At 52.4% G+C, this 27,629-nt stretch overlaps 1 protein-coding gene across 9 annotated transcripts in view; it reads right to left on the bottom strand.

Annotated features, from left to right (window-relative positions):
* Positions 1-981: 981 nt before the first annotated feature.
* Grip2 (glutamate receptor interacting protein 2) overlaps positions 982-27,629 on the bottom strand; it is a 79,804-nt gene continuing 53,156 nt past the window's right edge. For 2 of the 9 annotated variants that reach the window (XM_075983470.1, XM_075983465.1), the window contains exons 2-24: positions 24,306-24,386; positions 23,919-24,054; positions 23,161-23,306; positions 22,433-22,519; positions 21,700-21,775; positions 20,698-20,843; positions 19,757-19,904; positions 19,503-19,672; positions 18,708-18,830; positions 18,240-18,383; positions 16,274-16,460; positions 15,706-15,851; positions 15,040-15,120; positions 14,749-14,815; positions 14,511-14,656; positions 13,345-13,507; positions 11,385-11,524; positions 10,703-10,882; positions 9,786-9,960; positions 8,656-8,761; positions 5,497-5,640; positions 3,954-4,100; positions 986-3,117 (exon numbers count right to left, since the gene is read on the bottom strand). In XM_075983470.1, coding sequence (XP_075839585.1) covers positions 2,959-3,117; positions 3,954-4,100; positions 5,497-5,640; positions 8,656-8,761; positions 9,786-9,960; positions 10,703-10,882; positions 11,385-11,524; positions 13,345-13,507; positions 14,511-14,656; positions 14,749-14,815; positions 15,040-15,120; positions 15,706-15,851; positions 16,274-16,460; positions 18,240-18,383; positions 18,708-18,830; positions 19,503-19,672; positions 19,757-19,904; positions 20,698-20,843; positions 21,700-21,775; positions 22,433-22,519; positions 23,161-23,306; positions 23,919-24,054; positions 24,306-24,386 — 3,098 coding nt within the window. In that variant the 3' untranslated portion in view covers positions 986-2,958. Of the gene's footprint in view, positions 3,118-3,953; positions 4,101-5,496; positions 5,641-8,655; positions 9,043-9,785; positions 9,961-10,702; positions 10,883-11,384; positions 11,525-13,344; positions 13,508-14,510; positions 14,657-14,748; positions 14,816-15,039; positions 15,121-15,705; positions 15,852-16,273; positions 16,461-18,239; positions 18,384-18,707; positions 18,831-19,502; positions 19,673-19,756; positions 19,905-20,697; positions 20,844-21,699; positions 21,776-22,432; positions 22,520-23,160; positions 23,307-23,918; positions 24,055-24,305; positions 24,387-27,629 lie in introns of those variants that run through there. The other 7 variants (XM_075983467.1, XM_075983469.1, XM_075983466.1 and 4 more) reach the window with 6 other exon arrangements.

Below are 27,629 nucleotides of genomic sequence, written 5' to 3'. Positions count from 1 at the left end.
GAAAGTTTTCCCATCTCGTGGACCTGGGCCCTATGCTCTGAACCCCAGAGCCAGTGATCTTACCTTGCCCCAGGTCCTCAAAACTTAGGAGCAACAGCCAGACCTTCGGGTTATCCACCTGGCACCTTCCTTCACAAATGCCCAAGATTCCTAGGTTACACAGACTAAGGCATGTCCCACCCCACAATTTCCAGTGCCACCACCCACTTGGGACCGTAAAACCTGCCAGACTCATTCATAGCACAGGTCCTTTTCACTTGCCCCCCCCCAACAGGGACACTTCCTCCAGGTCTTAACTGGACTGGTTTCTGTCCTACAATTCTTATTGTGACTATCCCTCCTTCAGAGGAGCCCTTCCTGGGTTGCAGATCTCATTACCCTGTTCCAATAGGTAGTGTTTTCTCCACTGTTCTTTATGATTTCTACAAAGACTCTTTATGACCAGCTCACTGTCTTCACTATGATGTACAGCCAGCTAACTTTTTCTTTTAAGGATTTTTATTTATTGTGTGTGTGGTGGGTATGTGCATGTGAGTGCAGTGTTCATGGAGGCCAGAAGAGGGCGCTCAGTCACCTGGAGCTGGAGTTAAGGGTGGTTGAGAGTTGCCTAATATGAATCCTGGGAACTGAACCCAGGTCTTCTGGAAGAGCAGTAAATGCTCTTAGCCACTAGATCATCATTTTATGTGTATGGATATTTTGCCTGTGTGTATGTATGTACACCACATGTGTGCCTGAGGCCTGCAGAGGTCAGATCCCCTGGAAGTGGAGTTACAGATGGTTGTAAGCTACCATGTGGGCTCTGGGGACAAAACCCAGGTCCTCTGCAAGAGAACTAAGAGCTCTTAACCACTGAGCCATCTCTTTAGGCCCATGGACCACTTTATGAATGAATGAAAATAAGTTGAGGGGCTGCAAGATTCACACAGAAGTTGAACCTTACCAGCCTGTTATTTTTTTTAATAAAGTAAACAACCTACTGTGTGCATTTAATCAATTTTATTAAAAATTCATCCCAATAGCACTCACCTCCCCCTCAGTCACTGATACCTGGTGGGACAAAGATTTAGCCATAGGCCCCAGACAGATCAGACAGACCAGCCTGTGCAATGGAGCCATGGGTGTGCTGGGTGCTTCCTGGGAGCCCTAAGAAAACCCATATAGAAAAATACTTTACAAGGAATATGTTCTAATATTAGCCAGAGAAAAATACAGCTCTGGGGGTGGGGCAGGGGTGTCACAGGGGAGGTACCCAAAATGCATAGGCAGGCAGGTTGCTCACTGGGGAGGAAGCTAGGGATGTTGTGTGGGCAAACACCCCTGTGAGAAGCCGGGGGTGGGTGGGTGGGTATTGCATATGAGAAGGCCTCAGGCCATGGCCAGGAGGTCCACCCGCTTGGCCTAGTTGCATACGTCTGGGAAGATGGGAGAGCCTCAGCCCGAGGGGAGGTCAGGGGTCGAGTAGTTGTATTTTCAGAGCCTGGAGTCTTTGAGTGGAACACAGATTTCCCAAGCCAAGAGGCCCTTACAGTACAGTCAAGTTATGTCACATACCAGAAACCTGGAGAGACTGAGCCATCTGCCCAAGATCACACAGTATCAGGTACTGGTGGCCAGGAGTCACCTCTCTGCTGTGTCGTTCACCTGCCCTCGAAGCTGAAGATCTAGACTTGTTTGTTGCCCATGGTAAGTGAGTGGTATCTTTGTACCCTGGGGCAGTGAGAGCAGCGGTGCTGGGTTACTTGGACCCAGGCCTGAGGGACCCGGGGAAGCAGTCACAAAGGGCAAGGTAGTAGGGAAGCCGTGGAAGAGCAGAGAGCCAAGGGGTGTCAGTGAGTAGGTGGAGATGGCCCAGCACCTGCTCAGGTTCACCCAAGGTCACACAGCCACGAAGGGAACCAGGAGCAAAGAATGGCTTCTTGGGCCCCCATCTGTCCTCTTGAACAGGGAGTCTCTCTGGCAATGAGTTTCAAGGGCAGAGAAGGGGAGATGGGTTAGGGTTGGAGGCCCCTGGATCCTTGAGATCTTGAACTGGGTAAACACAGAGCCAATCCCCAGACCAGCCCACACCACGGGGAGGTGGCTTATGTCCTGCTTGAAGCTGAAAGGGTTCTGCTTGGCAGAGATGGAGGAAGCCCGAGTTAAGGGATGCTGGTACCCCCAGCTGTGAAGTGGGGACCTCCTTGGATAGCCTCTTTGGACATTGCTCCCTCTTGCTACTCTCTTGTCCTTCAGCTGGTTTCCCTCCATCTCAGCTTCTTCCTTTTCCTCCTTCTCCTCTCCACTGGTAGGGCTGGCAGCAGAGCTACGACTCAGCCTTGTTTCTGTAACAGCTGGAATATCAGGTGAGTGGACGCTCCTGGACTTTTCCACCCCGAGCAGTGACTTGTGCTAAGGTTTTGTGGAGCAGGAGGGATTGATGGCCACAGCTCTGCTCTGGGGTCCAGAGTCACCCATGAAGCTGAAACAATTGAGCCGCCAACCTGAAGGAAGGGGCTAGCATTCTCTGGCACCCCAGATGTTCCTAAATGGGGTTTCCCAGTGTGGTCATTAGATGCTGGAGGCTCTCAGAACACCAAGATTTGAGAGAAGGGAGAACACTATCCTCCTTGTGCCACATCCTTCCTGGTGGCAGGGTCCCTGTGTGACTGGGTACCACCTGTATAGCTGGATCACCGAACATTTCCTGCCACAGTTCAGGACTGTCCTCCTGCTTCTTCTCCTCAGGATGGGAAACACTGGACACATGGAGCAGGGCTGTCCCCGCTCCTGTCACTGCTCCGAGGTGACTGTGCAGGGATCTGGAGGAATCCCAACTCTCTCTTAGCTGAGCAGCAGGGCTGACCACTGAACATCTTGAAGATCCGACTTGATGATTCCACTCTGCCGAGTGTGGAATCTGTGGACCCACAAGCAGATGAGTGGGGGCCACTCCTCCAGCTGAGCTACGTGATGACCTCAGAGCATCTGGGGACTGCTGGGGCCTGGTGCTCGTGGTGTCCGGCGACTCTGTGCCAGTGGGTTACGACTGACAACCAGCTCCAGGATGTCTCCAGCCTCCGCCAGGAGTGGAACCGCCAGGCAGCAGTCGAAGTCCCGAGTGCGAACATGGTTGACCTGCACAGTGTACAGCCAATGGACAGAGTCACCGTAAACGAAAGTTCTAGAAAGAAGCTGCACCTGTAAGACTAACGAGCTGAAGAGAGGGTAGAACGTGGCAGAACCAAAGCTCAGAATTTATCTTGAGCTATTCTTAGCTCCCACTGAATAGCCATTCCTTGTCCACCTGTGTCTGACCTAGCGTCCTTTTAACAATCAAGTGACCAGTAGTTTCCACCAACCCTCAAACTAAGAATGGCATCAGAGACCTAAAGCCTGGTTCTGACATGCTGTAACCAGCCTACCTGATAGATCCACTAATGCTTTTACAAATCGTATTGATTTCAGTCATTCATGGCCCAGGGTAAAAACCCCCTTTGAGGCAAGAACCATGGTTTTTATCAAAATGATGTGATTTTCCTGAAGTCCTGCTCCCACCCAGATTTAGGAGAAAACATGAGTACATTTAGAGCAAATACAAGAAAATCAGCAAGGGAACAAAAATAGCTGGAGCAAGGGAAGGGCAGTCTGGGAAGCTAAGTTAGGAACAGCTAACTGTGTTTCCCAGGCTCCCTTTCTGTTAGAAGACCATGTGACTGGTTCTGGCCAGTAGACTAAAAAGGGACCTGTCATATAATGGTTTGGAGTGAAGGCAGGACAAAAAAGCGGAAGTGATTTCCTACATCATGGAGTCTCCCAGGGGAACCGTTTCTAGACAGGCAGTCAACAGCGAGTGGAAACTTAGCTCTTGTGTGAGCAACCTCACCCGACTCAGCCCCCTGGCCTTCCCATGCGCTTTCACAGTGAGAATGGAGCCCTGTCCCTGGGCCAGTGCTGGGTCCTCCCCGAGTTACCTGCAGGAGCCTGTCAAAGGGCTGCAGACCTCCGTGCTGGGCTGGCCCATCAACACGCACAGTGTGGACATAGACACCCTTCTCCAAGAGGCCATCTGAGACGCTGAAGCCAAAGTCGTTCCGCACCGGGTCCTTGTGCAGGGTCACCTGGGAGGAAGAGGAGGTGGCCTTTGCTCCAGTCCCCATTATGTCTCTGGGATACAGGTCCAGCCTATTGGCTGGCCCTACTCCAGGCTGCCCTCAACAGCCTATTGAGCCTGTGCCCTTTGATATTGGCCTTGCTATGTGCAGCCCACAGGTCCCCGTGCCCAGGGGTAACTTAAAAAGGGAAGTAGGAGATCATAGCGTTTTCATCACCATGGGCAAACCCCTGGATTTAGCATGTGCTCTGATGTCTTGGTTCTTACATAGATACCCAAAGGTGCAAGAGATGCAGCTGGTGGCAGGAAGGTGATGTCAGTCATCTGCCTCCGGTGGCATGCAAAGTGGTCTCTTGGGACCTGCAGGGTGCCAGCTCCTGGACTCTGCGAGGACCCCCAAATCTGCAGATGCTCAGTGGTGTAGGATCTGTAGAGAACCTGTGCCTGCCTGCCCACATGTTCAAGTCTTCTCCAGAGGGCTTCTAAGACCTCCTAGCTCATGGTTGGTGCTACCTGATGATTTACCTGCACTGCTCCGGGAATGAGGTCCAAAGTCAGCCTATGAGCAGTACAGATTTTTTTCTGCTATTATTATTATTATTTTAGATAGGGTCTTGTTATGTAGTTCTGGCTAGCCTGGAACTTGCTATGTAGATCATGCTGGCCTTGAACTCTCAGAGGTCTGAGGGTCTCTATCTCCAAAGTGCTAGGATTAAAGACCTATATCATCGTGCCCAGCTTTTCCCTGAATACTTTTGATCTGTGGTTGGGTGGTCTGAATTCAGAGCCTGTAGGTAGGGAGGACTAACTGTATATACACACATATATACCTATGTGTAATGTAACCTTACTGTATATGTAGCATACATATTTGTATATGTGTATGTGCATACAGGGATAACAATTGCTGAAAAATGTATCACAGGTGTGTCTATACATAGGTGTGGGGTGTAACTATCCAGATGGTGAGAGTTACAGAAAACTTAATAAAAAAAATCCCTGTGTGTTTTTGTTGTTGTTGTTTGATTGGTTTGGGTTTTTTAAGTTTTTATTATTTTATGTATTTGATGTTTTGCCTGCATGAATGTCTGCATACCCCTTGTGTGCCTGGTGCCCTTGAAGGCCAGAAGAGGGTATCAGATTCCATGAAACTAGAATTATCGATGCTTTCTAACTGCGGGGTGTGTGTTGGGAATCAAACCTGGGTCCCCCAAAGAGCAGCCAGTGCTCTTAGCTGCTAAGTCCCCTTTCCAGCCCCTAAGTCCCTATTTTTCAGTGGGGGAGAAAAAGCCCAACAAGGGGGGGACCTCAGTATCCCAAGCAGGTAAGCTCCTCCTGCTACCAGCCCACCCCCCCGTGCCCACACTCTGTGCCTACTTGTATCTCCCAACCCCAGTGCCCACCCTGTGCATCTCCAGAGGCGTCGGCAACAGCAGCTCCTGCAGGTCTTCAGATGATGTTCGGACCTCCCGGCTCCGGCGCCAGGGTCGAGAGCCAGGCCTGCCATCCACGGCTACAGTCTGCACAGTGCCTGTCATGATGGAAGCCTGTGGGAACATGACTGTCACTCAGATACCATATACTTACTCCAACCGACTCTGTCAGGCAGGTGTGCTTGGTCACAGGAGGACCACAGTGCAGGTGGGTCATCGGCCAATCACGGGATCAGAACAAGAGCCTCTGGGGATTAACAGCAGACTAACATCTGCTCTGTTCTCAGCAATTACAAGTTTAACTCATCTCACGTTCTGTGGTACTGAGCTGTTTTCTCTGTTTTACAGACAAGCAGGTTTAGAGAGAGAATCAGAATTCAGGATCTGACTCCACAGTTAGGATTCTGAGCCTCAGCTCATATCATCAAGGCACAGGGGAAGGAAGAGATAGGACAGAGGGAGGGATGAGCGATGCTGCCAGAGCTAATATCTCAAACAGGAAGGGGAGAGAAGAGCGCCCCTGGCAGAGGGGATACAGCAGAGCTGGGGTGTAGGAAAGCCTGGAGAGGAAGGGTCCTCCAGAACCCTGCAGCCTACAGTAAGTCCCATGGTGACAACGGGGTGACATGGGAGCAAGTAACTGGTGAAGAATGTAACATTAACAGATGTGTGTGTTCAGGAGGGGATGGTGGCGAGAAAGGACATGGTGGGACCATGGCAAGGAGCACAGGCTGCTCTTACAGAGACCTTGGATTCAGTTCCCAGCCCCTACCTGGCACTCACAACTTATGGAACCAGTGGCAGTAGTTCTGATGCCCTTTTCTAGCCTCAGTGAGAGCTGCACACATGTAGGGCACATATACATGCAGGCAAAACCCGGTTTGGGACTAGTGAAGCTCAAGGACTTGAGACCTCAGAGACACTCCACACCACAGAGCAAAGAGTGCACGGGCAACTGCAGCTGAAGCAGCCACAACAATGAAGTTGAAAAGCCTACCTGATCACAGACACAACAGATGGTGAACCTACACCCTGACCACAGACGCAACAGATAGGCAAGCCAGAACCATGATCATGATAGGCAAGCCAGAACCATGACCATATGAGACACAACAGACAGGCAAACCTGAACCCTGGTGGCTGGAACTAATAGAAAATACAAGAGAAAATGTAAGTCTATATAAAACATACAGAAAAATAAGAAGCTAAAAAGTAAAAGATGATAAGAAAGAAAATCTCAAGACATAAAAAGCAGAGATGTTAGCCGCTGGTGGTGGCGGCGAATGCCCTTAATCCCAGCACTTGGGAGGCAGAGGCAGGTGGATCTCTGTGAGTTCGAGTCCAGCCTAGTCTATAACAGCTAGTTCCAGGACAGGTTCCAAAGCTACAGAGAAACCCTGTCTCGAAAAACCAACCAACCAACAAACAAACAAACAAAAAAAAAAGGAAAGAAAAGAAAAGTAGAGATGTTAGGAAAATTAAATTGGGTTAAATATTGTAATAAATACAGTCAAGGAGAGGCTTGGGGAGTTGGGAGGGAGACTAAAGAAGGCAATCAGCAGTTAGAATCCCTGTGGTGGCTACTTTTATGCCAACCTGACACAAGCTAAAGTCGTGTGGGAAGATGGACCCTCAGTTGAGAAAATGTCTCTATCAGATTGGCCTATAGGCAGACCATTTTCTTGTTTGAAGATTGATGGGGGAGAGCCCAGTTCACTGTGGCAGGTGAGAGCCCCTGGGAGGTGGCACTGGGCTCTGTAAGAAAGCAAGCTGAGCAAGTCATGAGGAGCAAGTCAGTAAGCAGCACCCCTCTATGGCCTCTGCATCTATTGTTGCCTCCCGGATAGAAACGTTGAGTTCCTATCCTGACTCCCGTGGATGATGTACTTTATTATGGTGTGGAAGAAACCTTTTCCTCCTCAAGTCGCTTTTGGTCCTGGTGTTTATCCCATCGATAGAAACTCTAAGACAACATGCATTTCTGTAGATTTCAAGGGTTTCATGTGACAGTGAAAACCATTAAAATATTTGATACAGAGTAGACAATGAGAGTCCACAAACAAAACCTGTAGGGTCACAGCCAACTCTGTGCCTACCCGTCAGCTCATAGCTTTGCAAATATATTGTATGAAGAAAGAAGAGTGGAGATTAAATAGCTAAGAAACTAGGACGAGTATCTTTACTTCACACACACACACACACACACACACACACACACACACACACACACACACACACGTCTAAGAAAATGAATACCAAAATGAGCAAGACAGAAAACAAACAGGAAAGACTGAAAAACCAAAACAGGGTTGTTGTTGTTTTTTAATTAGGTAATTAGCAAGGCTGATGAATGGGGAGTGCCCCCAGTCAACAATGCTAGAATAAAAGGGGGGGGTGGCAGCAGCAGATGAAACAGAGATTTCAATTGCTCCCCAAACTGAGCTCAGAATGGCTTTGTCACTCTGAATGTGAGTGGCCCCGACCCAGGGGCTGGAGCTCTGGACTGAATAAAAGGGACAGCAGAGCCAAGCACAGCATTCAAGCCTCTGCTGCCTCACTGCAGACACAGCGACCAGCACCCCCAGGCTCCTGCTGCCAAGGCTTTCTGTACTGCCATGACGGACTGTGTCCTGGAAGTGTGGGCCAGAACAAATCCTTTCCCCCTTCCCATTCCTCACATGTGTAGATGTGATATGCATATGCAGGTAAGCATATTTGCATAGGTATATTGCACATGTGTGGGAGTGCACAGGCATTTCATTTTATTCATTGCAGCAGGGTCTCTTAATCAAACCCAGAGCTCATCGATAATAGCTGAGCTTGCTAACTAGCTTGGCTTGGGGGATCCCCTGGCTTCTCCTTCTAGAGGCTGGGATTTGCAAGCAGGCTGCCGTGCCCACTCTGCGTTTACATGGGTTTTTGGGGATCTGAATAAGTGCCTTAACTACCGAACCACTTCCAGCCCAACCTTTCCTTTTTAAAGTGACTTTTGTCACAGCAACAAGACATATAGGTATTACACATTCCCAGGTGACACAGAAACCTGACTCCATTGATGTGTAGCCTCCCCCAGCCCTACAGTGGGTCCAGACATGGTGCCCCACAGGCCCTCTGGTCAGGTGACAGTACCTCCAGCTCCCTTAGCAGTTCCGACTGACCACAGGACTCCAGGTCTTCAAGGGCCTCTCCAAACACTCTCCAGAAGCCCTCCTCTCGGGCGGGGCCAGGGGTTGGGCTGCAACAGGAACCACAGCGTCAACTCCTGGCAGGCGGGAGGGTGGGCGGGCTGGGCCTGAGGAGTCTTCGTGGCCCAGGGCCCAGTGTTAGGCTCCAGGGGCCATAGGGCGGGCGGGCAGGCAGGCAGGCGGGTGTCCTCGGTGGCAGTGCTGGGGCCCCAGGGCAGTGGTTGGTGACACAGAATGTGGGGGGAGACGCAGTTAGGGGCGACCAAGACTGTTGGTGGCCAATTATAACAGGGGCAGATGAGACGGGGTGGAGAGCGGTGACACAGGACGCCTGGGAAGAAAGACAGACGGACAGACAGAAGACAGAGACAGACAGAAAGATCCATGGGATAGCCCCAGAAGACAGTCCGATCCCACCCAGACACATGGCACCAAGGGACAGTGACAGGACAGAGCCAGAACTAGCCAGGACACAGATGAATGGGGAAAATGGGTTATTTGTGCTGGGGAAGGGGTGGGAGGCACCCATCATGGCCAGCCCACATTGGGTGGCCCATTCGCAGCTAACACCTAGCTTGCAGGACCCCTGACAGCTCTCAGAGCCCTTCGTCATTCACCACACAGCGATTCACAAAGTCCTCATTTCTCAAAGCCTGGCTTTGCTTTTAAGGAAAACAATGCAGAAGAGATAGAGAGATGAGACCAGGCAGAGAAGGCATGGGTGATACTTGTGGGAACCCACTCTGTGGGAGCTGGCTGCTGTAGGAGCCCAGTCATACACATGTACCACGCGTAGCCCAGTTGACTGTGAACTGAGAGGCATGCCTCCTGCAACCCAATCTGAGGAGTCTGGGTTCAAATTCTGAGTCTGTGTTGCAATTTCAAGCACAGCTATTCACAGACTCAGGAGGAACAAGTCGGGCTGCTGTCTCAACAGGACATGTCTGCTGCCATTTTCCCACAGATGCCCCAGGTCTGCTCCTCAGGCCAGGGATCTTCTTCTGTATTCCTAGCTCCCCCGTGCTGGCATTGCCACCCTCTGGCAACCCCCTTCTTAGCGTCCCCACCACAGACCTCATCGGCGGCTCCCAGTCCCCCTCCTCCTCCTCTGGGAAGCTCTCATCAGTGGGGCCAGGTGTGTAGCTTGTCTTCCGGGGCTCAAGGGGTGGGGGGCTGCTCTTCAGTCTGCTGGGATGCCACTCCTGGGGAGTCACACTCCGGACTGCCGCCCCCTGTGGGGTGTAGGAGCCTGGCAGGTGGAGAGAGGGGTGTGGGCCTTCTCTCTATCCTTGCCTTGCCCCCCCCTTGTTCCCAGAAATTGGATACCAGTGGGCAGATATGTGCCCTTCTTGGGCCCAAGTGACCACTGAGAGACCCAGGAGTCCTTGTCTCTCCAGGAAGCGCCTGAACATCCATCCATCCAGCAGTTAACACTGAAGTTCCAGCACCACGGTCAGCTCCACAGGCATGGCCTGTTCACGGGCCTCCTTGAAATGGAGTTTCATATCCGACCACACCCAGACAGACCTACAGGAACCCTGAGGATGAGCTCCCTGGAGCTTGGGATGGGGACACTCAGGGAGAGCCAAAGGCACTACCTGAAGCCAAGAATCGGAGATGTTTCTCTGCTAATTGCCTTAACCACACAGGCCAGAGGGCAACACCAGTGGACCTCAGCCATATGGGCAAGGAGGACATTGTCTGGCTTCTTATCTTCAACTGGACACAATGAACAGGAATTGACACCTACTCTGTGTTAGGCGTGGGGATAAGGAGAGAGACATAGGAATAAAAGCTGCTCTGTCCCCAGTTCATGGCAAGGAAAGACAGGACTGCGGATCCCTCTGAGGGGCGGGTGAAGGGTGGAGTTAGTCAGGTTACGCTTGGGAGCTCCCTCTGAAGGAAAAGGCCAGCTGGGATAGAAGGTAAGAAGAAGACCAGGCAGTGGGATCACCTTCCCAGAAACCTGTTCAAGGTCCCGAGCTCATTACCTGAGCCCCCAAAGCCACCATCTGTGGCAGAGCTGCCCCAGGACTCCACAGCACTGTCCACACTGGGTACAGCAGGTGAGAAGCGGGCTGCCAGCAAGCCCCCCTTGAGGGCCTCGGGGGGATCCTCGTCCACATCACTGGCCTCACTGAGGCTGCCTGACTGGCGGGAGAGGAGGGGACCTGGGAAGAGACGGAACATCATCAGTGACCTCAGAGACAGGTGTTCTGTGAGCCTTAGTTTCCCTACCTCTGGGAATTCCCAGGCACTGGCTGCTGCTGTGGAGGGGGGCATACTAGTAAGTAAACCCATCACACAAATGGGAAAACAGAGGCGTGTGAGGTTGAACAATAGGTCAAAGGTCATATGGTGAACAATGATGGAGGCCAGTTTAACAGAAGACCCCATGACTCAGGTAAACTGTGGCATACATAGCACATAGGAACATGGGATCGGAACATGTAAGAACCTGAAGAGATAGGAAGCAATGAGGAGCATGGTTTAGACCCAGAATTTACCCCATATCACACCATGGCACAGGGGGCACAGGGCCTCTCTCTCTTAGCCTCCTCATCAGCTGGTCCAGTGACCCCCACCCCCTCTCCAGATTGGTGACACAGAGCTTAACCCAGGACTGCCCTTCCTGTGTAGGCCAAGAAGTTCTTAGGAAGGGGCAAGGCTCACGGTCTAGCTGCTTCTTGATCTTCAGTGTGACAGTCTCCCCTGCCACCTGCAGAAGGTGGATGGCCTCGCTCAGGGGCCGGCCCTTTAGGCTCACGCTGTTGATGGCCAAGATGCGGTCCCCCACGTGGATGGCGCCAGTCCTGAGGAGGGAATAGGTGCAAATGAGGCCCAGATGTTAGAGTCTCAGAGTGTGTCGGTCCTGCCTCCAGATACCCTGCAGAGGCCCCAAGGCACAGGCCTGACGGGCCCGAGCTGTGTAGGAGGAGGGCTAGTCAGGCAAAGCAACACACTCTGGTAGTCTCAGTGTTCCAGAGGCAGAGCAGGATCCTGGGGGCCTGTCTCAGTGATGTGGGAAGTAAGAGAATGAGGGAGGGGTGGAGAAGAAAGAGAGGGGTGAGGAATCCAAGTCATCCTCAGAACTTCTGCTGAACAATTCTCCCCCAGAGTCCAGGCTTTCTATCTATTGGTTCAACTTAAAGTCAAAGTCACCTTCTTCTTCTCTTTTGTTCTGAGACAGGTCTTGCTATGTATCACAGGTTGGCCTAGGTAGCACAGGCTGGCCTGGAGCTCTCTAAGGGAAGTCAATGTTGAGGCTTCTCAAAAAACTGAAAATAGCTGCCTGACATAGTAGCGCATGCCTTTAAACCCAGAACTTGGGAGACAGAGACAGGCAGATCTCTATGAGTTCAAGGTAACACTGCTTGAAGAGGAAAAACAAAATTTATAAGAAAAATAGATGAAAATAATTAAATTGAGCAAAATCAGTCAGACTCAGAGCGACAAATCAAGTATCTTCTCTCATATGTGGAAACTAGAGTTAAAATTATATATGAGGAGGGGCTATAAAGACTGTAAGAGGACCGTGATGGGAGCAGGGACACAGAGAAATACAGAGGCTAATGGGTGGACACTTGGGACCTGAACAGGAGGGGAGCTATGTAAGAGAAGGAAGGGGATCAGGAAGAGGGGGGCAGAGGGATAGATGTTGGCAGTGGGGGAGGGGAGGAATAAGAAAAAAGTGTAACGATGGCATATTCATATGAAAATGTCATGATGAAACCAGTGACTTTGCACGCTAGCTTTAAAAAATGCATATTGGTTACATGTTGAAGTGCATATTTATTTAAGATTAATTTCTCCCCGCTTAGCTTTTTGAATGTGACAGCTAGGAAGCCGGTTTGGAGAGCAAGTGGGGTTGTACTGCAGCTGCTCTGGGCTATGCTGCCCTGGGTAGAAGGCTGTGAACCACCCTCCGGAGTCAGCGCGGTCCTCTAGGCCCCTGCAGTCTCTCTAGAGTCCAGTAGAGGGTGCTCCAGGAGCAGCCCAGCCTGAGTCTGGACCCTGGTTAGGCAGCTGGGCTGGGTGCTTGGACCCTATGAAGTTCGCCTGTCAAGCCGGCACTTCGCCCTGCTGTGCAGAGGAGCTCACACTTCCTGGCACTTCTGACTCACCCCTTCCAAAGCTGAGGTAAAAAGCTGGGACTCACTCACCTGGGGCCCACTTTATCTCCGCCCACCCCACTGAGGGGCAGTCAGGACACCTTCCTCTCAAGGCTCCTTCCCTGGCACAGCCCCAGAGACACTTAGAGTAGCAGGCAAACAGCAACCTCAGGGACTCAGGATAAGCTTCACGTGGGGCTCTATCAACGGGGCCCTACCCCAGATACTCAGACACACAGAGACCACAGAGTGCTGGCTGTTAAGGGGATACACTCTGGGAGGCAGCTGAAGGTGACTGGACCCTTCAGCTCTGGTCCCCTGGGTCCTTCTGTCCTCATTTCCTCTGTCCTGGACACTGGGTTGGACCAAAATTCCAGTGCAGGATTGGGAGTACGTACTCAGAGAAGAAGTGATTGTCCTCGAGTTGTTTGATGCTGAACCGGAAGTAAAAATCAGATCGGCTGGTTCCAAAGCCCACCTTCTACTCCCTGAGGGTCACCCCAGGTCACCCCAGAGTTTACCTTTCAGCCAGGCCACGCTTTGTGAGGCCAGAGATGATGATGGGGTCAAAAGGTTCTTCGGTGCCGGAGATGGTGATGCCCAGGGGTCCACCATAGCGCTTCAGCTCCACCGTGTAGCTGACCGCGCCTGTGCTCTCCTGCTCATCTAAGAGTGGACAGGCTCCTGAGGGTGAGGCCCAGGAGGGGGCGGGGCTGGGACCCACCCCTCCCCAGTCTCAGCACTCTCCAACGGCCTAGGACTCCATCAACCCCTCACACACCTGCTCAGACACCTCAGGCCCCCAGCCTGCTGCCCAGAAGCCATGAAGGGAAGGAAAAAAAACCTACAGGAACGTGGAACCAAGATTTGAAAACACAGATTCACATGCCACCCAGAGCAACTCAAGATTTATAGCAAGGAGAAGTGAGAGAAAAGGGAAGGAAAGAGGGAAGAAGGAGGAAATAAGGAAGAAAGAGGGAAGGGTAAAGGAGAGAGGAAGAGGAGGGAAGGAGGAAGGAAGGATGAAGACAGAGAAAAGAGAGGAAAGAGGGAAGAAATGAAAAGAGGGGCCGAAGAGATGACTCAGGGGTTAAGAGCACTTGCTGCTCTTCCAGAGGACTGGGGTCAACGCCCAATACCCACATATCTGCTCACAACCACCTGTAATTCCAGTTCCAGGGGCTCTGATTCCCTCTTCTGGTCTCCCTGGGCAACAAGCATGCCCGTGGTGCACTGACATTACATGCAGACAAAACACCCATACACATAGAAACCAGATAAACAAAAACAATAAATAAAAAGACAAAATAATTTTTTTAAAAAAAGCAAGGAAGGAATAAGGACAGGAGACAAGGAGGAAAAAAAACAAAACTGGCCACCGGTGGCTTCTCCAGGGTGAGGGTCCCACAGCACCTCTCGGACACCCCATTTACAGCACTCCTCACAACCCCCTTCCGCCTCTCCCTCTTTCTTCTCCCTTCCCACCAGTTCAGGCTGCCCCTGCTACACTAAAGTCAACCCTGCAATTGGCAAGCTGCTCAGATATCAGCCCTGTACATCTCCCAATCTGGAGAGTCTCGTGGTGGCTCCAGGACCCTGGAGCAGGGGAAAGGGATACCTACAGAAGTCCTCCCAGCGCCCCTCCGCCCCAGCAGCTGGCATCAGCCATGGCCTCCTAGGCACCTACCTGAGTTGTCCTCATCTTTCCGGATCTTCAGCTTGACCACGTCCTCACACTGGCGCAGGATCTGCACGGCGTCTTCCATGGGACAGTGGTCCAGGCGGATATTGTCAATGGCCAGCAGCTTGTCGCCTGGCTCGAGGGTGCCAGTCCTGCATGAGTTGGGTGGGGATGGGAGGAGCCTGGTGCAGATGGGCGGTGCCCCACCCCCTGCGTTCACACCCCTGCCCGTGTGGCGCCCCACCTGTGCGCCACGCTGCCCTTCTTGATGTCGGAGATGATTAGGGGTTCCCCTCGCTTTCTGCTGGCTGCTGTGGAGCAGGGGAGACAGGCTGTGAATTTAATCTCGAAGGGCCCCTGTTTAAGGTGGGGTCGGGAGGGGATATTGTTGGCTCCTGGTCCCATTACTTCCTGGCTGGGCGGCTGTGAGCAAATCAGCTCATCTACGTGACTCAGTTTCCCTTCTATAGAACGGGGCACAGCCCATTGTGGCGATGTCGTGAGATAAACCAGGTAAGGTGGCAAGAGGACTCACAGCTGATGGTAATGCCCAGCTCCACGCCACGCCTCTTGGGTAACTTCACGTGGAAGGTCCCACTGCTTGGGATGACAGATTCTGTGAACCAACAGCCATGGGTGATGTGAGACTCCAGGAGAGCTCAGAGACCTTGCACCCACTCTGGATTCTCACGGGTAGGGAGGGGGTCATCTCAGAGAGTGATCGTTCCAACTCCACCCCGCTGCTTCCACCTGATGTAGGAGGAAGCTGAGGCCTACAGAACTGACCCTTTGGCTCCAAACAGCTGAGTGCTGTCTTCCGAGCAGAGACAGGGCGGAGGCCAGAGATGGGGCCTGCTGGCCAGCGTGAAACCCAACCTGGCCCACTTGGACCCAGGCATTTTCACAACCCATCACTAATTCATACCACACCCCTGTCTTCCGCTGTTTGACGGATGGGGAAACAGAGGTCAGAGGGAGGCAGTGTCCTGTCCACAGTGTAGAACTCCCAGGACCAGAGCCCTGACTTGCGCTGCCTGGAGTCCTTCAGCCCCACTCTACGTCCTCCCGGCTCCTGACTCCATGTGGCATGCCCTCCTCCCTAGGCAGGGCTTAGGCATGCACTGTGCATGGTCCCAGGGAGCATAAAAGGGGGAGGGGCAGGGACCCAAAGTGAGTGTGTGCAGCTGGATGACCTACTCACCTGCCACATCAAACTCGATCTCCAAAACAACTTTGCGGGCCAGTGCGGCATCCCGCAACAGTTGGTTGGCTTCTTCCATGGTTCCATCCTCAGTGGCGATGCCATTGATGGCCAGGACACGGTCCCCCACCTGCAGCAGACCACACCTAACCCCCAGAGCCCAGTGGAAAGAAGAAGCCAGTGACTAGAACCCCAGATGTGGTGCAAAGTGGGGGCCCACTCTTAGCTCCTGGTCTCAGTGACTCAGCCCTGTCCCCAGCTAAGGGCTTGAGCTTTCTGGGCCTCAGTTTCTCTGTCTGTCCACTGGGGATGATACCATTGTCCTTAAATTATACACAGAGTCCCAGAGGCAGACACGTAGGCAGGGCTTACATACTGTGTGACTCTAGACAAGTGCACCAACCTCTCTGAGCCTCTGTTTCCTTAGCTGTAAAACGAGGCTGCTCTTGGGGCCAATACAGTGATTAAGAAAAGTGTATTTGTGAAGCTTGGGCCCATAGTTGTGGCTTAGTTTCCCCAATGCACTAGAGCTCCCCAAATTGCAGGCCCACAGAGGCAGTAGACTCACCTCTCAGCGGGGCTGTCAGGTTCAATAAAACGCACCAACGGTGGAGAGGACAGGGTCTCCGTGGCGAAGATGCCTCCCTGGAGCTGGAGGCCGAAGCCACTGAGGGGATCTCCACAGAGCACAACTTCTGTGGTCTCTGTATGAACGATCTGCCCGCCTGGCCCTACGGTGCTGGAGGCCAGTGACACTGTGGGACGGGGGCAGGAGGGAGGTTTAGATGAACACTGGTGAGCCCTGCCGGAGCTGCCCACTGAGAGTCCTCAAGAGATCTGGGAGCCAGAGTGGCAGGTAAGCAGGAGTCCTGGGGCCACCTGGAATGGGCCTGGGCTTCTTTGCCTGTGCAGGGACATTATGGCATCTACCCTGCATGACCAGTGGCTAAGAGACAGCATTAGGGACTATGATTTTGTAAGACAGAGGTTCTAGATGCCTGTATTATTTATTATATTACAGAACCCTTTTTATCCATAGGATATGTGTTCCAAGACCCCAGGAATTGCTTGAAATCATGGATAGGTACCAAAAATCTACAGACACCCTAGACACACCCCACTATTCTGAAGTTTTACCTACAAACAAGTCTCATGAAGAGACAGATTAACTACAGATAATAATAAAATATTATTATATCAGTATGTTCTAAAAAAATTACCAGAATCACTACTGTAGTGCCTTTTGTTTTATTCTGAAAGAGTCTCATAGCTCAGACTGGTCGTGATCTTTCCGTGTAGCATGACCTTGAACTTCTGACCTTCCCAACTCCCCATCCTGGATGTAGGGATTGCAGGCATGTACCACTGTGCCCATTTATTCAGTACTGAGGGTAAAATCCAGGACTTCATACGTGCTAGGAAGGCAGTCCACTGTCTGAGCTACACCCCTAGCCCCATGACCATTGCTCTTTGGGCATTATTCAGTACAGTAAGTGTCACTGAGAAGTGGACACCAGCTCATCTAACCACAGAGCTGAGAAAGGGTGACTGACAGTTGAGTAGTATATCCATGAGAGTTGTGCCGGGCAGCTCACATCTCAGGATGGACCAAGCAGTGCGGACGTAAGCTTTTCCTTTCTATGTTACTCAGAACAAGTGTACGATTTAAAACATATGGTCTATTTCCAGATTTGCCTATTTAATATTTTTAGACTGTGGTTGACTGTGAGTAACTAAAACTTGGAGAGAAAAACCGGATTCGGGGCGGTGCTGTATTTCGTGCTCTATATTCTACATGCCTCTTTGCTTTTAATTATGCATCTGTGTGTGAGTGAGTGAGCGAAGGTGTCTGTAGATGCCAGAAGAGGGTGTAAACTCCCCTCTGGAAGAAGAGTTACATGTGGTTGTGAGCTGCCTGTCATGGGTGCTAGGAACTGAACTTTGCAAGAGCAGTAAACATTCTTAACCACCGAGACATCTCTCCAGCTCCTGGTAACAGTTTTATTGATACATGATCCCCACACAAAAGCTGTCAAGCATTCAGTGTATAATTTGATGGCTTAAAGCATTGTCATTCCCTCTTGAGAGACCCCCCCTAGCAAGGTCTAGTGGTGCATGGCTGAAATCCCAGCACTTGGGAGGTTGAGGCAGGAAGACTGTGCATTCTAGCTCAGATTGGGCCACGGAGTGAGACTTTGTCTCAAACCAGGAAAAGAAAGGAGTCGCCGTCTCCTCACCCATTGCCCCAGGACCTGCATCTTGCCCCAGGCAATCTATCCTCAACCTATTTCTGTCTCTCTGTGTTTCCCTGGACATATCTCAGAAATGATCTTATGTGACCCTTGGTGACAGGCATCAGACACCGAATACAGTGGCTTCAGAGGCTCCTTTCTGTCATAAGTGGGACTCTCCAATGTGTAGCATCATTTTTGTTTAACTCCATCCCTCGCTGTGCTTGGCTCGCCACCTCGAGTCTCACTCCCAGCCCCATCCTCAGCCACACTGGTGCCCTATGGGGATGGCCTCCAGCTTACAAGAGCTCCTGTGTTCTTTCCTTCGCTGCCTCCTCCGCCCGGCTGTGGTCCTGGGGCTCATGGGTCCTCGGGGCAGGGTGCTGGCGTTGGCACAGGGAAAGGCGGGGTTCACGGTTGGTGAGGAGAAGGGAGTTGAGGACAAGGCTGGGAAGACCAGAACACAGACCCGTGAACCCCAGCAGGACCCTATTCCCTTGCACAAGGGTGGGGTTGAAGAACCACACAGCCACATGGACAGAGACAAGCATCCCGTCTTCCCTTCACCAAAGCCACATACTGTGTGGCCTTGGACAGTTCTCTTTCCTGCTCTGGGCCTCCCTGACTAGGATTTCCACGGGCCTCTGGGGACAGGCTGAGTGACAAGGACAGCCCTCTGCTCCAGTGTCTGTTCCCTCCCTGTGCATCAGACACCGCCCACCAGAAAGGGGTACCAGGACGGCAGCATTGCTGCAGCAGCGGGTACGTTACATCGGCTCTGGTTCTGGCCTCCAGGTGCCCAGGTGGGGGCCCTGCAGTGGCTTGGCCTTGGGCTGTGGCAAGAGGGGCTGCAGGAATCCCAGCGGTGCAGCTGTTCGCTCCTCTGTACTCTCACTGCAGCAGAGGGGAGAGGGAAGGGTCACAGATGTCGCGGATGTCTGGAGTCGTCTGGCAGACTAGTCCCCGCACACCAACGGTGAGATCCAAAACCTGTGCACTGCCCAAGCCAGCGTGGCACAGAACAGCCTGCTCATGTGCATTGCCACCCACCATGCACCGAGCACGGCACCCAGGCATCAGCCGCAGCAACAGGCAAGAAGGCCAGGCCATGGGCTCAGAGATTCCCGGCTGAGTGTTTCCCACAGAAGCCCCTTTGGAGAGACTGAATAGGCACAGCAGGCTGGTGATGTTCACAAGGCCCCTTAAACTTTTTGCAGCGGCATGGAACGCCATGGGGTGCCAGAGATTGGCTGCCCCTGTTCCCTGATCCGGGTTTCTCTCTCGGCTATATATAATGAGACGTGGAGAGTGGCTGCCTCCTCAGAAAGAATCCCTAGGGCTCCCAGCCAGGCCCTTTGCAGACTTTAAGTCAACAAAGTCCGTCATGGGCCCCCACATAGTCCTTCCCACAGCCGAGTCTCCCTGCCAAGTGTGGCAGGCAGTGAGTGTATTAGCGTCACACAGTCCTCCTGTCAGCTCAAGGTTTCCATCCTGGAACTCTGGCGCCTCGTTTTTTCTCCCTGCCCCATCCCAGGTTTAGGTCCCCAGACTTGTTGAGGTGCCTACCTGCCTCTGGGGGCTTGAGGGGCCGACGACTCTGGGGTGCAGGCAAGATCTCCAGCCGTACTTTCTCAGTTACACTGGCCAGGAGCTTGGTGGCCTCCACCAGTGAGCAGTGTTCCGTGCTAGTGCCATCGATGGCCAGGATGTGGTCTCCAGCATGCAGGGCACCACTCCTGCAGGACAGGGGCCCAGAGGGGCTGGTCCAGCGGACAGAGACACAGGTTGCCTCTGCCCTGCACAGCCCTGCCTCACCTCACCTGTCCACCACGCTGGCTGGCTTGATGCGGTCGATGGTGATAGCTGGCTTGTTCCGGTGGGAGCCGGTGGTGAGAGAGATCCCCAGAGCAGAACCTGGGGTCTTGGCTATTTCTACCACCAATGGGCCTGAAGCATTGGCCACCATGTCTGGAATGATGGCAAGGGGGAAAAAAGAGAAAGAAGAACTGTAGAAAGTAAATGTGTTTAGTGTCCCACCTGAACTAGCTCTGCCGTCCTTAACCCTCACTGCCAAGGAAGGGGAAGGCATGGAAGGGAAAAGTTACACACAGCCACTAGCAAATCGGTTCAGGCCTCCATGGTAGTTCAGAAACACCCCCTATCTGTGGCACCTCAACCATCCTGGTCTTATCAGCTCTCCATGACAGCTAGTCACATTCTGGAGCCCTGTGGCTTCTACCTCCACTTTGTCCTGGTCTCTCCCCACTCAGCCATCTGTTGCAGGGAAGCTGGCTCCTCACTCTCAGGCCAAATATTCTCCCCCAAAAACTTTGCATCTCCAGTTCATCCTGCCTAGAGCGTCTACAAAGGGTCATCCTTCACTTCAAACCCTAGTTAGAGCCTATGCCCCAGGCTCCTTGTCTGTGTCTGTGGGGGGGGGGGGGATTGCGTGTGTGTGTTCGTGCGCATGCGTGTGTGTACTCGTGTGCATGTGTGGCACTTCCCCTCTCTCTTTGCTCTTATCTCTGTCGTCTAACACACATTAACTTACCTAGTATGCTAACAGACATCCCTTCCCCACAAGACCACAGAGTTCACCTGTATTGTTCCTGCATGATCCCCAGTGAGATCAGGAGATGCCGGGCACAGTCAAGAGGCTCAGAGAAGCTAAGATACTGGCCTAAGATCACATAGTACGAAGTAGTACTGAGCCTCTGGGACCTCTTCCTGCCCCGGCCCTTACCCTCAGACTCCAGCGCACCTGGGGTGGCCACGTCGTACTCCACCTGGAAAAGGGCCTCATGACTGCATTGCTGCAGGGTGGCTATGGCAGTGGCGTGGCTGGCCCCATGCAGTGGGATCCCATCTATGCTGAGCAGTCTGTCACCCACCTTCAAGGAGCCTTCCCTGTGGGGGAGGTGAAAGCCCAGTCAGCTGAAGGGCACAGGGATGGGGCAGTGTGGGAAGGGAAGCCTGAAGGAGTCAGGGCTGAACAAACAGAAAGGGCACGTAAAATGTGCCAAGCTAGCTCTGAAGCCCTCTACCCCACAGCATGTCTGAGCTGCGGGTGTTCTTCAAGGCTACTCACTCACCTCCTGCACCACAGCCCAGAGAGGGTGTCCAGCTGGCTGGGGACACACAGCATCAGAGAAGGGGTGGGTGGTATATGAATACCACGTTGCCCACTGTAGAGTCTCCTCCCATTGTCCCCACCCCTACTTTCCAGTAGTGACTCTGGCCTAGTGACAGATGAGCTTGGGAAAGAACTCAGCAGGGCCCCAGTCTGGGCCTAATCCCTGCCCTGGAATGTCACCCCTGACAGGTGCCAAAGCTATTCCAGGAGGTTCTATGAATAGCGACTCATGCAGGGCCTCAGACCAAGGACAAATTTAGATCTACAGCAAGCGGGGTCCAGGCTTCTCTTAAAATGGTCAGGAGTCTCCTGCTCAGAGATGAAGGGTGAGAGGTCAGGGGACGGGGCAGGGACATATTCCTATCCCACACCCTGTCCTCTCGGCCCTGATGGTCTGAGTTGGGCAGTCCTGGGTCATAAGAGGTTATACAGACGGTCCCAGCAATGGCCAGTCACAGGGGCCAGAGCACTTTGTCATAGGCTGAGTCAGGAGGACCCTGGGAAGAGGCAAGTTGGGGTCTCTCCTAGCCACCTCCACTCAATCTCTGAGTGACTCTGGGTAGCCTGTCCCCTCCTGGGAAGTGATGTGAAAATGCAGGGCCTCAGATGACCAGTGTCCACGTGGCTCACCTGTCTGCTGGGCCACCAGGTCGCACGTAAGTCAGGACCAATGGGCGGGACTTGTGCCGGTCCTCATGGGCACCTCCTGGACAGAATTCAACAGGAAGCAGGAATCGCTTACCCACTGTTTTCCTGGTAAACAAAGTCCTTGACACCAGCCTGGGCCTCCCTCCCCACGAGTAGGATGAGGGATAAGAAAGACAATCCAAATCCTCTCAAACAGCGTGTGTCTCCTGTGAGCTCATCCTCTCTTCCTTTTTTCCTCGGTTCCTTGGTAACTCCAAACTCTGTTATGAGTCTGGTCCAGCTTTCCCCATCTCTGTTGTTGGGCTCTCATCAGTCATGCATACTTTGTGGCTTCTCATGATTTCCCATTTAATGTTTGACTCAGTGGTCCAGGGTCCTTTAAAGTCTTAAGCAAGGGCTACTGAGATACAGTTTAGGTAAGATCCTTGCTGCCAGGCCTCATGAGCTGAGTTTGATACACTGAACCCATACATGCTGTGAAATGAGAGAACCGACTCCTACAAGTTGTCCTCTGACCCTTACACACGTGTCATACTGCGCGCACACACACACACACACACACACACACACACACACACACACACAGATATAAAGTTAAACAAACGGGTAAACTTTAAGCAAAATGTATGTCACATTAATGCGACAGAGAACATGCACAGCTTCTCAATGACCTTGTTCTTGTCGTCTCAGCTCCAAGAAAGACTGTCACACTGACCTCTGAGAACAAAGCCAAAGCTATTGCCTTCCTTGTAGAGGGAGACATCCACCGTCTTAGAGATGATCCTCGGGTTGTTTTCGGGAGCTACGGAGAAATCGAGGCCTCCTTTGAGTTTCTTTGCCACATCTCTATGTTGGTAGAAGTGCCCAAGGCTCGCTCCAGGAGAACCAAGCGACCAGTCATAGAGTCACAGCAACAGCTGACCTCTCTCTACGTTACAGGCCGAGGAGGGGGAGGCGCTGGGAGGTCCTCGTCTCTACCCACACCTAGTCCACCACGGACAGTGGAGAGGACTGGCCCATGCTCTTCAGGGCCATAGCAGAGCACAGAATGCAGTGAGACTGGGGGCGGGGCCAGGCTTGCTTCCAGTTACTCCAGTTAAGATTTTAGACCAACTTTGAAAATTCAGAACTGGGAGAAGTCCTAGGCCGCTGTGCTCAGTGCAGGTCAGGGGGATCGGGAGCCATGGGGTAGGGAGCAGGTCATTCAGTCTGTGTCGCCAGACCTTCCCTTCTACCCAACTATGCAAAATGACAAGTTATGAGCAGGGTCCCACCACCAGGTGACACATACTTTATGCATGTCCTAGCCTGTGTGGCCAGCCTCCAGACATCACCCACCCTGTCTAGGTGATCCCCCAACCCCACCTAGGCCTGGACAGGGAGGCAGCTGTGTCCCCTTACGCCTGAGGCAGTGGACAGAGTTCCCCGTCCAAGGGCACCCACCGGGCGGGGGCAGCTCATACTCCACCTCCAGCACCACGCGCTCGCCCACGTTCTTCAGCAGGGTGATGATCTCGTCGTGCCGGAGCCGGGTCAGATGGATCCCATTCACTGAGCGGATATAGTCGCCCACGTTCAGTAGGTCACTCCTAAAGCAGGAAAGTCAGAGTCCACGTTGGACCAATGCTAGCCTCTGGGTACCAACATTCACCCCACTCTCCCCTGGATCCTCAGAGCCGTCCTTCCTTTGCCCAAGGCCCATACAGCAAGGGGGTGGAACGGCGCCTTTTTAACCAAGGCTGGGTGTAACACCCAGAACTCCCCAGTCTGTCCCACCGTGCCGGCCTGGTGACAGCATCATGGTGACATCTCTGACCATCCTGCATAAACCCAAAGACCAGCTATAGTGTCCCATCCACCACTCTTCTCTCATTTTCTTCCCATGGTCCTCTGCAGCCCTCTGATTGGTTCATCTGGATACTGGGGCCAACTTCCAGCCCTTGTTGTCTAAGGGAACATCCAGGACAGTGTGTACAGGGTGCTACCTTAGTTGGAAGCCTGAAGGGCTTCCTGGAAGAAGAGAATTTTGTGTTGCATATGGAGGGATGGATGGGAGTCTGCCAGGGGTGTGCTTTGGGGGGTCAGAGGGAAAGGCACAGAAGGGTACATGGCCTTGCCTTGGTGGGGTGCTGTGGCGGACATCAAGCTTCCCCACTTACTGGCCCCCACCCATGCCCTGTCTACTGCCCCACACCTCTCACCTGGCCGCCAGGCCCCCAGGTCTCAGATTGGAGACTCTGGGCTTCCCGTCCTTGTCAGTGCCTCCCGAGATAGTCAGGCCCAAAGTGCTGCCCTCACGCTTGATCAGCTCCACCATGGTGATGCCCCGGAACTCCTCTGTAGACAGGCAGGAGGATGAGCAGGGAGTGCCCGCTCTGGGACTAAGACTGGGGAGGTTAGGGCAGGGAGGTAAGCATTCAGCCACTTTACTCTGAGTGACATCGCCCTCCTCCACCAGGGAGGACCAGGGAGGGTGAGCGACCACACTGGGGGGGGGGGGCACAGCGCCAGCTCGTGTCAGTGTCCACACTTCATGAGTCACTGGAGTCCCCAGGGCAGAGCTCAAGGCAGAGTATGATCCACGGTACCTGGGATGCTCTGGCGGCGGCACACCAGGGCCCCGTCAGCCCCTGTTCCGTCCTTCCCTCCTTTTGAGTAAGGCCCATCGTCTGTGGGAGAAAGGGGGAAATGGGAATCAGAGACTGGCCCAGGCCCCACTTTCATCTTCATCCTGCTCGGGGAACTCTTCTACCTCATGCCGTTCCCCGTTATACCTGGGATCCTGTAAAGGAGTCCTGAGGTTCTCTTCGGGGTCAGGAATGCTTGGATAAGGATCACACATCGGGAGCTTCTGGGCCATCTAAGGCTGAGCGCCTCACATGCCCATGTCACAGTGCATATTGTTATCATGGCTCATATTACCCAACTATCCAGAAAGGCAGCTAAGGCTCAGAGAGGGAGACTTTGTGTTCAGGATCACACGGCTGGGCTTTATAATGTAGTTTAGAACCCAGGCCTGTTGGCCCTGTCCCAGGATCTAGAGGCACACCTGGTCGGGCAGGCAGACCTGGCCAGGGCTTCTTTGTGCATGCGTGTGTACATGTGCTCACACATGTGTCTGTTAACGTTTTACAGATTATAAACCCCACTTACGTGTAAGCCCACCAACCTCAGTTTTACTGGATGAAAAAATCTCCCCCATTGCATCACCGAATGTTGTTTCTCAGCCTCTCTCTCAGAATGCTTAGAAGAAAGACTGGGGCCTGCCACTCTCCCCAGAGCCTTACCAGCCCTCTCTCATTTCCTGTCTCCTTATCTTCCCGGGACATGTCTCATCTGCACTGACAGTCAAAGAGAGTTATTAGAGAACAGTGTGGTGGCCCAGGCTGTCACCCCACACCCCAGAGGTAGGAGCTCAAGGTCACCCTCAACTACACAGTGACTATGAGGCCCTCACCAAAACAAAACAAAAACACCACATCCTGATATTTCAGATATAAAGAAAATACAGTCAGCCCTCTGTCCTCACACCTGCAGATGTGACTATGAAAAACGCTCAGAAAAAAATGCTCCTATACTGAACACGCCTAGGCTTTTTTTTTTCTTCTTCCATGAATCCCTAAGTAATGCAGCTAAAACCAGCGTGGACATTCTGCTGGGCATTTTAGGAAATCTAGAAATGAGGTAGCTTAATTGTCCCTCAGCATCCGCAGGGATCAGGTCGATTTTCCTGTCCATCCATAAAACAGTATGTTATTTAGACAGTGAGTACCTTCCGACCCAGGTGACTGGGTAACACAATACGTAAGATGGTGATGAAAAGAAAATTGCATATGTTCAGGACAAATTTCTCCTGATAAATTTACGTGCGGTTGGTTGGCCCACGGCAGAGGGACAGTCACTGACCGTCCGTGGAATGCACACAGGTGACACATTAAAAATAGCATTGTTTTAGGACATGACCTAAGCCGTGTGACTTTTGCTATTCACAGGCTGTAGAAGCATCTCCCTTGGACACCTGGGGACAAGCCCAGTCCAGCAGCACCAGTGTAACCCAGAAGCTCTAATGGCTCAGTGGCCTGCACGGACCTGGGAGAGCTGTGCCTTTCCCTGCCTGCTAACCAATGGCCTGCTCCACCCCTTCCCAGGCTCACCACATCTGTGTTTCAGAACAGTCTGAAGTTGCAGGGTATCCAGGTCACCTGCCTTTTGGTGAAGCCACTACCTCTCCTGTCCTGCAGGATCCTTGTTTTACACAATTCCTTCTCTGGACTCCCCTGTTCTTGCAGCTGTATCCTCATTTGATGCTCAGAATGAACCCGGGGGAGGGAGGGGATGCTTTTGTGTGCACTGACAGATAAGAAAACTGAAGCTTGGACTGGCAGTTCCCCCTCCCCAGCCCATGGCTCAGGATCTCCTGACCAGGCTGTATACTGTGTTCCACCAATGCACATCTTTCTCAGCACCTGAATGACCGTCATTAAGTAGGCAGACTCCCTGTGCTATCTGAGGAGGGGGCATCCTTCCCAGGCACTAGGTGTATCTGTAGCTTCCCACTCGTTCCTCAGACCTCACTTGATCCTGCACATGCCCCTCGCCTGTCCCTTAAACAAGTCCAGCTGAGAGCAGAAAGGTCCACCCTTCTAAGTGGATTGTGTCTGTCACTCGACAGCTGTAGGGAGGTATCCTCTCTCTAATCCTCTGGCCTGGTGTCAGCAGAAGTCACGGTTCCTCTGCAGATGGCAAAGACACCCACCTAAGTCTTGCTATATTAGAGGTCAGCCTAGGCAAATCAGCCTAAGTCAAGACAACTTGGATTATCCAGGGCTCAGTAATGTTTCCCAACCAGTACTCAACTGCCTTTCTTGGGAAGGGGTCTCTTTATTGTAGGAAGGGTCACAGCACCCTGGTCTCCATTTCCAGACATTAATAGATTAATAGAGGCAGTCAAAAATGATTTCAGGGATTACCAAGAGTTCCTTGGGGGAGCCACATCAGCCTCCATGGAGGACCACTGTTCTATGATCAGGGATGTGCTCAGCCTACATAGGGAAAGGTTTAGCCAGGGTCAGGGAAACAGCTCAACTGAGACCTATGGAAACCTTCACCTTCTTTAGTCTAAACCATGAGAAACTGTCTTTGTTTTCCATTTGCTCTGCTGAGTGGCCAGGCTCCCTTTGCTTCCCCAAAAGCTGGCAAATAACCAGTCAAACAGCAGTTAAAGTAGTAACATGGTTAGGGCTCCTGGAGTGGGGTCCCCAGCTCTCTGTGTTCACCATCCTCCTCATGTTCACAGACGCCGCTGATGCAAGTGACACACCATTTAGTATTATGCCTCCCTGTTACTGCTCCCTTGTACGTCCTTCATTATCTCCAACAAGACGTTTCTGAGCTAATAAAATTAGAAAGGCTGGGTCCCATCAGCAACGTGGCGTGCAGATGTCTCTAGTATTTCACCAGGACGATTCTGAAATTAAAATGCCTTATCCCGGGCAAATCAGATCCAGCCTCATGCTCATGCAGGCTCCCTTCCCTCCTGAGCTGTGCAGGGGAGATGAGAGATAAGAGTCAAGGTTTATGTGTCTGTGAGGAACGGTATAATGGCCCATGTTCCAAGGAAGCTGAGAACCAAGTTTATCCAAACCAGAGCAGTAACTCCTTTGGAATGCATCTCTGAATATCTGTCGGTTAAAGGTAGAGATATGAACCCTGAAGATAAAATAGAAGGAACCGAGAACTGAAGACCAGGTATCCCCAAGGCTGCTCTCCGCAGTCCCGGTTGTGCAAGCTAGCTGCTGAAGGAGGGGACTCTGTTCCTAGAGTGTCCCCGTGGTGTCCTCACAATCCATCTTTAAAGATAACTTCCCCTGCTTTCTTCATCCCCATATTCAGATCTTGTCCAGTGCTGAACT

The sequence above is a fragment of the Microtus pennsylvanicus genome, chromosome 8, assembly GCF_037038515.1.
Source record: "Microtus pennsylvanicus isolate mMicPen1 chromosome 8, mMicPen1.hap1, whole genome shotgun sequence".
NCBI classification, from domain to species: Eukaryota; Metazoa; Chordata; class Mammalia; order Rodentia; family Cricetidae; genus Microtus; species Microtus pennsylvanicus.
This window is presented reverse-complemented; position numbering and strand designations above follow the sequence as displayed.